Genomic DNA, 12,638 nt, shown 5'->3' on the forward strand with positions numbered 1-12,638 from the left:
ACTTTGGAATTGAAAAACACAACATGCAGACAACAAACAAGCTGGGCTGCGGAAAACGGGTAGTTATGCCAAGTGCTAAGCAAGCAAAACTCAATAATATTCACCCTCAGTGCTAAGTATCACCTTCAGAATGAAGAAAGCATGAAATTAGATATTAAAAAAAACCAAAAATAAACAATACAAAAATGCATGCAATAGGATTCTGAGAACTTACCTCAACTTGAACCATGAGGCAGCGCTGCCGGCGTAAACTCACAACAAACCCATAGACATCAACTCTGTTCTCGCTATCTAAACCCTCCATCATTGCATCAATCGATATATAAGTCCCTGTGCGCCCAACACCAGCACTGAAAACATTTAAAAAATAATCAAGTTAAAAGACACCAACCAATTACTTAGTAAGTTGTTTTTAAACCACTATATTCCACTGGAAGGTTTTCAAAGATTAATTACTACGCTAAACGACCAGCAATCACTCACTTTGGGCTGCTAATTAAACAATGCAATGTAACAATTGATATTAAAGGGCGTCAATTTCTTTGCACAAGTGTCTCTTTCCAAAGCTGAAGATCTTTCTCTTTCACAGTAATGCAAACCCTCAGTGGCACCCATTCTATCGCGCTATCGAATAAGAGGGATTGATCACATGGTGACGAAAAGACGACATAGTGAACCTCACATTTCATGCAAGAGGACATGAAGAAGCACCCCACACTGTGGACCATTCAGATGGCATATAAAATAAGCATAACGAAATCTAAAATAGACTTTGAATCAACTGTATCCTTCCATTTTGGCGTACGGTGACAGGAAAGGTAATTTGTCAGGATCACCATTCATACATCATTTTTAATTTGAGTGGATTTCACGGAACAAATCTATTGGTACATTTTTTTTCTTCTTTTTGATTTGCTTTATTTTTATTTTTACATTTCTCCTCGCACAGGATTTAGGGGCATATTAACAAGGCAGGCAAATTGAAATTATCGCCGTTTTTGCGGCCGTTTTCGGCCGAAAAGCGGCGATAATTTCTTCCCCCTATCAGCAAAGACACGCTATCGCGTGTTTTGCTGAATTTGCACCCTTGTCAATAACGCCCAGCTTTGCATCTCTAATGAGATGCAAAGTGGGCGTTCCAGGGCAAAATAACAGGAGAAATGTCGCTAAGCGACATTTCTCCTATTAACAAGCTGCTCGCTAATAAGCAGAGCGTTAGGAAAAGTAGCGCTAACCCCAGTTAACGCTACTTTCCTAACGCCTGCTTGTGACCTGTTCTTAGCCATGTAATCCAATGGGAGGTGGATTACATGTCTAAGATTGTCCTGCCCTATCAGCAAGGTTATCGCCATTTTCAATGGAATATCGCTGTAAAACCAGCGATATTCCATTGAAAACGGCGATAATCCCCGCTATCGCTGGGATTTTTATCTCCATGGCGTTAAGCGTTGTTAATACAACGCTACCATGGAGATTATCGCCAGCGATAGTGGGCGATAGTTTTCCTCACTCTAGCAGCGGTCAGCGATAATTATCGCTGCCGCTTGCTAATATGCCCCTTACTTTGCTTGGCTGACTTTGCATAACGACTTCTTGGCACCTAAGCCACAATACTAAAGAGAATTATGAATCATGATTCCAAAGATGTTGCCTTATGCCAGCATCGATAATAATATTCCAGAAGGCTGAACGAGGTCAAAGCGACCCAGCCTTGCATAAGCTGTGTGATGGTGGTATGTAAACTGAGGAACAATGGTTGTCTTCAAACATCTTGGCTGGTCAAGACAACAGTGTAAGGTAGAGGGAAAACAGGGGGTGCAGAATGGGCATTATCTACGAGACATGCATTTTTCTGGTACTCTTGTAAAAAAGGCACTCTTCTTTTATCTGTAGGTAGATTTTTAAAGGAAACGTACACTTTATTAATGATATAGCAGCTAACACAGTCTAGCATGCGATGGTGCTAGATTCTGGAGCTGTTGTTTTCTTTTTTCCTCGAAGACACATTTTTTATGCTAACAAAAAGAAGGGGTACAAAAGGGGGTGGTGATGGACGGAGCATCTGAATCAATCAAACACTCACACCCAGTCAAAGATCTGGGTTTAGTCCATCACCGTTCTTTAGCCCACTCTGCCACCCCAGTTCAGACATGGCTATATGCTAATCAGTCTGACCCTGTGCCTCATGGGAACAGTCCAGCCCGAACTGCCAAGCCATGTCTTCCCTGGACCGGAAACAAGCTTCCGAGGACCGGTTTCTGGCATTCCAGCCGTCTTCAGCCCGTCTTGCTTGAATCCAGTGGCAAAGTGAGCAAGGGACTCACGTCTGAGCATACCCTGCAACACTTATGGCGGCCAAAAGCGGTACAAAAGGGGGTGGTGATGGACGGAGCATCTGAATCAATCAAACACTCACACCCAGTCAAAAGATCTGGGTTTAGTCCATCACCGTTCTTTAGCCCACTCTGCCACCCCAGTTCAGACATGGCTATATGCAAATCAGTCTGACCCTGTGCCTCAAGGGAACAGTCCAGCCCGAACTGCCAAGCCATGTCTTCCCTGGACCGGAAACAAGCTTCCGAGGACCGGTTTCTGGCATTCCAGTCGTCTTCAGCCCGGCTTGCTTGAATCCAGTGGCCCATGTTAGATGTCTTCACATCTAACATGGGCTTCGATTGGAATTCATAGAGCATATTATCAAGGCCATTTTCGCTGCTTTATCGGCAGTTTCCTGCAGATAAAAGCGGCGATAATGTATCGCGTGTCCTTGATAATATGCCCCTCAGTTCCTCACGCTTCGCCCCAAAAAATCAGTCATCAATTTGGACTGCAGGTCCTGTGGGGTCAATGCATCCATTCCAACTGCACGGATACTAATCTCCTCAGCAAAAGTCCACTCCAACTCATCTTTATTCCATTGGGGTACCCATCGGTGTCTTGGGCGTCTCACTTCTATTGCTATGGGGCACTTGCCCAATACTAAGACCAGGAGCACAAATTTCCACTGGACGTTTTTATTCTTGGATTTTGGTAGAATGCCCACCAGACATTGTCTAGCTGAGGTCTCCAAACATATCCATGTCACCCTCCTCACCTTGGATATAATCTCATCCCAATAGTGCTGTAGGATGCTACATGACTATGTCACATGATGAAAGGAAGCCTCTGTCGCCGGCACCTATTACACATACCCGGCAGATGTGAGTACATTTCATGCAATTTAACTGGCATGAGGTTGGTGCAGTACAGAACATTGAATTAAAGACTCCTTTGCTAGAGAACTCTTGCACAAGAGCACAAGCTATCTCCCACTCAAATTCTGCCAGTGTTGCCTAACCACTAATGGTTGTCCCTTCTATCTTGTTTTAGAGTTGTGTATACCTGTGAGACCACCCGTGGATAGCAAAAGTGTTCAGAACTTTGGAGTCACCCCGTAAGATCCCTCTAGCTGTACCAGTTAATTTGGCATATTGAAGGAACTGCAACTCACCAATCCCAAATGCTTCTCTGTTTTCCTCACAGATTATAAATTCTTCCCCAGGATACAAATCGGCCAAGATACAACAACCCCCTCTCCATCCAATGGGCCACAGACATGTCCCACAATGTATTATGAATTGGTTGCAACCACCATATCTCCAGTGAGGGAGATCCTCTCAGAACTCTTTTTACCAAGCCTTCCCATACAGCGAAGTCTGCCGTAATGTGCCTCTGCCACTCATGAGCATGGTCGGTAGATGGCCCCCGCAAGTGTGCAGCATAATAATCTTTACTCTCAATTATCTATCTCTTCCCAACACTGCAACTGTGCTGCTAAATAGTACAATTCTATATTGGGCAATCCCATTCCACCTTCCTGTCAGTCTCTTTTAAGCACTTATAATTTCACTTTGCTTCTTTTACCTGCCCACACCAGGGAAATTAGGAGCTAACCAATTCTTTAAAGGTGGATTTCAGCAGTAGACAGAATGTATTCCCTAAAGAATAAAGGCACTTTGGGAGCATTGCCATCTGGGCAAGTGCTATTTGGCCCATGATAGACAGCAGCAGGAAATTCTAGAGGGGCATCTAATCCATGAGTCCTCACAACACTCTGTCCATATTGTAATTGTATTGCTTCTCTCACGTATCATCTGTCTTCCATCTAAGCTCCACTTGAGGAAGGTATTCCCGTGTCACCTCCTGTAAGGACCCCAGATGGAAAAACAGTGTTTTTTTCTATTAATTAACGCTCAGTCCAGACCTGTGCACGAATCTCTCAATTTCTCTCATCAACATAAGCAGTGATTTTCTTGGCTGCTGAAGGTACACTAGTAAGTCATCCACATATCGTGGCACTACGTGTACCACGTTCCCAGTTACAAAGCTCCAGTCACTTAGTACTGTTCTCAGTCTGATGGCCAAGGGTTTGATTGCCTGGGCAAACAAAAAGGATGAAAGAGGACAACCCGATCTGGCTCCCCATTCCCCATTTCATGGGTCTGATGCAACATCTCTAGATCTCACCCTCAACACAGGATCCGTTTATAAAAGTTTATTCCACCTCTTAAAAGACCAGATCCACTCCCATGCATTGAATCACAGTAAACATATATTCTCAATTTAGTGTATAAAATGCTTTTTCAATATTGAGTGTCACCAAGACCCTGTCTATACTGGACCTTGTCCTTTCATCAGGGCCGGACTGGGAACCAAAACTGGCCCTGGCAAAGAGCTTGGTCGTCATCTCTGTGGAGTCTCTGCCTAAGTGCTTTAGGGGTCAATTTATTCGAGGCATCCAGGTTCTCAGCTATTTCACATTTCATCTCTACTCATTCCTATTTCATTCCAGGGTCCGAATTGTTTTTTTCTGCAACTGGACCGATAGTGACTCAAGTCGGATCTGCTCCAGACTGAGCTGCTGGCTCACCCCGTACATCTTTCCCAGACAGTCCCCCCAGACCACAACCTGCATTGCTTCCCACTCATTCACTATTAATCCAGGGACTGCTCAGTTGCTTTCTACATATGTACTAATCACTTCCTGAATATCCAATTAAAAACTAGCATCTTGTAGAGCCTTGAGATTTAACAGCCACATAGGTATGCGTGGAGAGTCGTTACATTCAGCATATTCAAACACTAAGGACGAATGGTCAGAGATAAATCTGCCTAAATACTAATGTGACTGTATTTCTAAATGTCCAGTCTTTAACCACTTGGATGCTAAGCCATGCCCAACATTCCCATGTAATTTCCATTGAAACCAATGGAAACTCCATGACGAGCTGAGCTCGTCATGAGCGTCGAAGGGGTTAACAACATTCAACCTAGGCTTCTATGGCTGGAGAGACAGCATCCTTTTGAAAATAATGAAGAGGGAAGACAACACTTTATTGAGACAATTCTGGGTATCATTCCCTAATTTGCAGCCTTCTTTAGCTATGGGAATGTGTAGACGCCTATGTGCACTCTGGTGGACAAACTGAGAAAACATACTTTTGGCACACTTTATGGTGCCTTTTTTATGGTATCCCTCATGTGGGTTTAGGTGGTTTGAGGTGAAAGACATGCCTGTAGACCTTGTTCCTGATAGCTGTACCTCAGGATTGCTGCAAATGAGGGTCCTTATCTGAGACAGACGTGGTGAGGCTTGGCCATGGGTGTAATGATTATGGGGAGAGGATGGGTCGTAACAGTCAGATCTGAAAATCTTTGAACTGGGGAGCCAGGTTTGAGTCTCAGCATCGGCTCAACATCCTTTGATTCTGGGCAAATCACTTTGGGGCCTATATACAAGTTGGTTTGCAAAGCACTTGCACAACGCAACATGATGCAAGGGCGACATAAACCTTAAGTCAGATTTCTGAAGTTATGTAAGGCCACTTTGCATGGCCCTGAATGTCTTCGTAAATCTGGAGTAACACAAGCCAGTGCAAATCGCTTGGTTGCCTTACTATGCCCTGGGAAATCATTCCATGGGTGTTGCATGGGTTCCCATGGTTTTTGATGCATTCCTCGAATTGCAAGGACTGGTAGACATGATAATGCACCAAAAAGATATGCCTTCCCAGGAGAGGTGTAACAAAAAGAAATATCTTTATTTCTCCTTGTTTCTTCCTAATTCTATGTGTGTTACATTCTGCTGCACTCATAGAAAGATGAATGTGCCTCTCAGGATTGTTTTTGTGTAGTAAGATACCCCTTTCTGCACAAAAACAATCATGCATGCAATGCAGGCACCTTTGCACCAAAGTGCAAGGGTGCCTGCATTGGCACTAAGTTGCAAAACGGGCACCAGAACAGAGGAAAAGGTAGGAATGTGCTGTATTGCCTTAAATATGGGGCATTTCTGCTCTTTCCCTGTCATGCAGTGCAGCGCAGCAAGATGACTTATTGCGTTGCATTGTGTGACTTTTTCATAAACTGGACCCTTAATCTCCCAGTCCCTACAAAAATGAATGTGTCCTTGTGTAATGTAACTGGTGCTCATGTAAAGTGCTACAATACCTTCCGGTCAGGATTTAGCTCTATAAAGAAAAAGTCAATATAATGCAAGTTTGTTTCTATAAAGATTGTAGAGCTATTGTACAATGATGTTATCTGTTCATTAAAATCGCTAGATTCTAAAACAACCTGGAGGTAACAGGTATATTCCATTTTGGCATTATTATTTTTTTGCATCAATGCTCTTCAAAATTAATGAGAAATGATTGAGAACCTTTCTACAGAATGCCCCAGAATTCGGCTTTACGTACATCATAATTTAGTCAATTTGCTACAGAATTTGGTGCTCCATGGTTGCACAGTGCCTGTTGCCCTGAACATAATCTGTGCTAATTCCTCCAATATGTAAACTATGGGGCATATTTATGAGAGCATTGCGTCACGTTTGCAGCACATAACATGGTACATGTGTGATGCAAAACTCTTGGTCAGATTTTTGATGCCAAGCAAAGCCACTTTGCACTGCTTTGAGTGACTCCAAAACTTTGGGGTAAAGCGCTGCGTTACACTCTGCCCTGGAAAAGCGATCCTGTGGGAGTTGCTCGGGTGTTCCCACACAACTCCCATGGTTTTTGATGTTTTCTCAGATTTACAAGACCTTGTAAACCTGGGAATGCACCAAAAAGATATGCCACCCCAGGAGATGCGTAACGAGGAGAATATCTTTATTTTTTCTTGTTTCTGCCTCTCAGGATTGCTTTTGTGCAGTAAGGTGTCCCTTCCTGTGCAACAATAATCTTTTAAGCAATGCAGGAAGGTGTCCCTTCCTATGCAAAAACAATTCTGCATGTAACGTAGACACCCTTTCACCCTGATGAAAGGCTGTCTGCATTGGTGCTAGGCAGCCCATTATGCGCTATCACAGAGGTAAAAATTAGGAATGCTCCACATGCCTTAAATATAGTGTATTCATGTCCTTTCCCAGTGACATAGAGAAGTGCAGCAAGGTGACTTGCTGAGCTGAGCCACTTTTTCATAAATTTCCCATTAAAGTTTCTAATTTGTCATATGACTACGTACCTAAATTTGAATGTGGGAGTGCCCTGCAGTTCTAAGCTATCTTCCCCCGTTTCAGCAACAACCTACCCAGACTGTTCCCCATTGACAGTGCATTGTGTAAAAAAAATGTTTTTGTCCACCTTACATCCATCACTAAATTAAATGATGACTGTTCAATTGATATAGTTGTCTTTACTATTTATTTATTTGTATATATTAGTGTGTCTTTACCTGCAGTGAACAACGATGGGGCCACTGAAGAAGTTGCTGAAAGCAGTGACCCTGCGGCGCAGCTTGAGAAGCAGGTAGGGGTCATCGGGCACACCGTGGTCAGGCCAGCTGATGAACTGAATGTGAGTGATATCTCGCTCAGGGGTCTTCTCGTTTTTCTGTAAAGATCAGACACATTGCATAACAGGTATTTTTGACACAGATAACTTATTGAGAAGAAAATACATAGGCAAGGCTGGCCCAAACTTAGTGCACTTGAATGTAGCTGCCTTCCCCTACCACCATGGGTCACAAGAGAGCACCAGGTTATAGAAAATCCACTAGTTGCTAAGGGAAGGGGAGTGCCCAAATGGGGAATATACATTTGACTGGGGCTCTGAAATCCTGGTCCCAGGGCTATTTGCAGGATGAAAATATTCATGGTTCAGTGTATCAATCAATCAATTATAAAAGTTAAGAATTAAACATTTTAATGAACAGGAACATACACAAATTAAGGTAACAATTTAATGTAAATATTTCTTTAAGAAACAACATTAATTATATGGTAAATACATGGTAAATATAGCAAGGGTGTTTTACTCTTTTTTTTGTTTGTGACCAACTCCCCTATCCCACCCACCCAAGTCCCATACTGGGAAACCAACAAAATTCACTCCCCGTATGAAATCACAGGTACACCAAATATACTCACAACAATCCAAACAACCAGATGTAAAAGACATAAAAATCCTTAGAAGCAAAAATATAGCCAAGTATTTAATACTTTAATTACACTTGACAATACATACTTGTTGTAAGAAAAAGCCCTTTTTGTACGGTCACTCCCCTCACTCCCCCCCCCCCCCCCCCCAATTTTTGCTGGATTTTATTGCTGGTGTATGGACTCTAAACAGTAGGGCTCTACCCCTAAAAACATATGGATGTGTCTAATTCCTGAGCTTCATATTAAAGTTACCATACGTCCTAGTATATGGTACTTTGTGTACCCAGGTCCTCTAAGTTAAATGTCACTAGTGAACTGCAGCATCTAGTGTGCCTCCACTAGAGTGCCAAGTCAAGTCAAGTCAAGTCAAAGAATTTATATAGCGCACTACATACCCAGAGGGTCTCAAGGCGCTTAGGGAGGGGAGGGGGATTACTTGTCAAATATCCACGTTTTAAGTTGCTTTCTGAATGCTAGGTGGTTCTGGGTAAGGCGAAGGTAAGTGGGGAGTGAGTTCCATGTTTTAGCAGCCAGGTATGAGAAGGATCTGCCTCCCATTGTGGTCTTGTTGATGCGAGGTACAGTGGCGAGGGCTTGGCTGGAAGAGCGTAGTTGGCGGGAGGGGGTGTAGAAGGACAGTCGTGAGTTGAGGCATTCTGGTCCGATGTCGTAGAGTGATTTGTGTGCGTGGGTTAGCATTCGGAAAGTGATCCTCTTATTGACGGGTAGCCAGTGGAGGTCTTTCAGGTGACCAGAGATGTGTTCGTTGCGCGGGATGTCTAATATGATCCTGGCTGTGGCGTTTTGGATTCGTTGGAGTTTCTTCTGGAGTTTAGCGGTAGTGCCTGCGTAGAGGGTGTTTCCGTAGTCCAGTCGGCTCGTGACCAGAGCATGGGTGACTGTTTTTCTGGTTTCGGTGGGGATCCAGCGAAATGTTTTTTTTAGCATGCGGAGAATGTTGAAGCAGGATGAGGATACGGCGCTGACTTGTCTGTTCATTGAGAGTGAAGAATCCAGGATAACGCCTAGGTTCCGTGCGTGGTCTGTCGGGATGGGTGCTTTTCCAAGAGCTTCCGGCCACCAAGAGTCGTCCCATGCAGAGGGGGAAGTACCTAAGATGAGGACTTCTGTTTTATCTGAGTTCAGTTTCAGACGGCTGTGTTTCATCCATTCGGCAACTTCTTTCATTCCTTCGTGTAGGTTAGTTTTGGCGGTGCTGGGGTCATTAGTGAGAGAGAGGATCAGTTGAGTGTCATCCGCGTAAGAGATGATGTTGAGGTTGTGTTGGCGGGCGATGGTCGCGAGAGGGCTCATGTATACGTTGAAGAGGGTGGGACTGAGTGAGGATCCTTGTGGTACGCCACAGATGACTTCAGTGGCCTCGGACTTGAATGGTGGAAGGCGGACTCTCTGGGTTCTTCCGGTGAGGAACGAGGTGATCCATTCAAGTGCTTTTCCTTGTATTCCGATATTTCTGAGGCGTTGTAAAAGGGTGCTGTGGCAGACTGTGTCGAAGGCTGCAGAGAGGTCGAGGAGGATGAGGGCGACTGTGTCTCCATTGTCCAGTAGTGTTCGAATGTCGTCTGTTGCTGCGATGAGGGCGGTCTCAGTGCTGTGTTTTGCTCGGAAGCCGGACTGTGAGGAGTCGAGGGATTTGTTGGCTTCGAGGAAAGCGGCGAGCTGGTTGTTGACAGCTTTCTCGATTACTTTGGCCGGGAATGGAAGGAGCGAAATGGGGCGGTAATTTTTGAGTTCGGTGGGGTCCGCTGTGGGTTTTTTCAGAAGGGCGGTGAGTTCAGCGTGTTTCCAGCTTTCCGGGAAGGTGGCGGAGTTGAAGGAGCAGTTGATGACGTCTCGGAGGTGTGGTGCTATGACGGAGTCTGCTTTGTTGAAGATGTGGTGAGGACATGGGTCTGTGGGGGATCCTGAGTGGATGGAGTTCCTCAGGCGGATGGTGTCCTCAGTGGAGATTGGGTTCCAGTCGTTAAGGGTGTTCAAGGGGGGAGAATGTTCAGCATATGGTTCGGTGGGTTGGTCTCCGAGTTGGTTGTCGAAGCTGTTGTGGATGTCTGTAATTTTGTTGTGGAAGAATGAGGCTAGGGAGTCGCAGAGGGTTTGAGAGGGGGTGATGTCGTTGGAGTTGGCCGAGGGATTGGTAAATTCCTTGACGATGTTGAAAAGTTCCTTGCTGTTGTGGGCGTTGTTGTCAAGTCGATCCTTGAATGCTGTTTTCTTGGCCTTTCGGATTAATTGGTGGTGTGTGCGGGTGGCGTTTTTGAATGCGTCCTTAGTGCTAGTGGTTGGGTCTTTTTTCCAGGCCTTTTTGAGGGAGCGGCAGAGTTTCTTGGACTTCTTAAGATCATCGTTGAACCATGAGGCCTTCTTGCTGCCAGGTTTGCTTTGACGTTTTTTCAGTGGTGCTAAGGTGTCGGCGGTGTTGGATAACCAAAGGGTGAAGTTGGCGGTGGCTTGGTTTGGGTTAGAAGAGTGGGCTGGGGTGTTTAGAAGGAGCGATGAGGAGATCTGGTCGATGGTGATTTTGTTCCAGTTTCTTTGCAGAGTTGGTTGGAGGTGGTTGGTGGGTTTTGGCTTGTTGTAGGTGAAGTGAACGCAGCTGTGGTCAGTCCAGAGGAGATCCGTAGTGTGGTTGAAGGAGACATGTTTGCTGGAGGTGAAGATGGGGTCGAGTGTGTGGCCTGCGATGTGGGTGGGGGAAGTGACCAGTTGTTTAAGTCCGAGGTTGGCGAGGTTGTCCAAGAGGGTGGTGGTGTTGCGGTCGTTGATCTTTTCGAGGTGAAAGTTGAGGTCTCCCAGAAGGATGTAGTCTTTGGAGGGGAGCGCGTGTGGAGTGATGAAGTCCGTGATGTCTTCACTGAATTTTGCGCGGGGTCCTGGTGGTCTGTAGAGGAGGGTGCCTCTGAGTGTGGTCTTGGGGTCGATGTGGATCTGGAAGTGAAGGTGTTCGGAGTTGGCGAGGTTGGTGTCAGAGCTGGTTGAGATGCGGATTGATTTTTTATGGACGATAGCGATTCCTCCTCCTGTGTGGCCGGTACGGTCCTTGCGTGTGATCTTATAATTTTCAGGGATGGCAATGGTGATGTCTGGGGCGGAGGAAGCGTTCATCCATGTTTCTGTTAGGAAGGCGACGTCTGGAGAGATGGTGTCTAGTAGATTCCATAGGTCAATGGCGTGCCTGTGGACCGATCGGGTGTTGAGGAGGATGCAATGTAGGTGATTGGGGTCGGGAATCTGTGGTGTGGTCGTAGCGGAGATGTTGTCGGTGCCGCTGAATTTGCAGGAGTAGCAGGAGAAAGGTCCATGGGTGTGTCCGGGAGCGGCTTGGACGCAGTTGGGGGCGCGACCGGGGTTGACGGCTAGGAGGGTGGTGGCATCGTAGGTAATGCGGGAGGGCTGGGCAGCGCGAGGGGCAGGGGGTCTGGCGCTGGGCGCGGTCCAGGCGCGGACGGGCGTAGACGGGCTTACCTTTGGCGCACCTTCGGCGCGGATTGGGCGCGGATGCTGCGCGTGAACGCTGCGCGCGGGAACAGCTGTCATATAAGGAGGGTGGGGGGGAGGGGCGAGGGCGGCTCAGCTGGGAGGCGGGGCGGGCTATGTAGGAGGACAACAACAACAAAATGGAGGGCGCTTGGGGAATACGCTAAAAGAGCAGGAAAGTCGCGCTGGCAATCTTAATAATTAAATATACAAAGCGGCATACAAAGCACACAGCAGGCAATTAATTTCAGACAGTTTCCGGCCAAAAGCGCTACACAACGATACCGGAGCCAAAGGGGAGCGACCACTCAGCTGGGAAGCGTAGAGCGAGTCACAGCGCTTCCAGGTAACGGAGCGCTGTTGTAGTCTGTGGGAGGGCGGCTCAGCTGGGAGGCGGGGCGGGCTATGTAGGAGGACAACAACAACAAAATGGAGGGCGCTTGGGGAATACGCTAAAAGAGCAGGAAAGTCGCGCTGGCAATCTTAATAATTAAATATACAAAGCGGCATACAAAGCACACAGCAGGCAATTAATTTCAGACAGTTTCCGGCCAAAAGCGCTACACAACGATACCGGAGCCAAAGGGGAGCGACCACTCAGCTGGGAAGCGTAGAGCGAGTCACAGCGCTTCCAGGTAACGGAGCGCTGTTGTAGTCTGTGGGAGGGCGGCTCAGCTGGGAGGCGGGGCGGGCTATGTAGGAGGACAACAACAACAAAATG

General features: G+C 46.2%; 1 protein-coding gene across 5 annotated transcripts in view; it reads right to left on the reverse strand.

Moving 5' to 3' along the window:
• Positions 1-12,638, reverse strand: part of PTPRC (protein tyrosine phosphatase receptor type C) — a 654,339-nt gene that overhangs the window by 141,731 nt on the left and 499,970 nt on the right. For all 5 annotated transcript variants that reach the window (XM_078641033.1, XM_078641026.1, XM_078641055.1 and 2 more), the window contains 2 exons: positions 7,717-7,874; positions 215-350 (listed from right to left, as the gene is read on the reverse strand). In XM_078641033.1, the coding sequence (XP_078497159.1) occupies positions 215-350; positions 7,717-7,874 (294 nt within the window). The remainder of the gene's footprint in view (positions 1-214; positions 351-7,716; positions 7,875-12,638) is intronic.

Source organism: Lissotriton helveticus, chromosome 1_1 (genome assembly GCF_964261635.1).
Source record: "Lissotriton helveticus chromosome 1_1, aLisHel1.1, whole genome shotgun sequence".
NCBI lineage: Eukaryota > Metazoa > Chordata > Amphibia > Caudata > Salamandridae > Lissotriton > Lissotriton helveticus.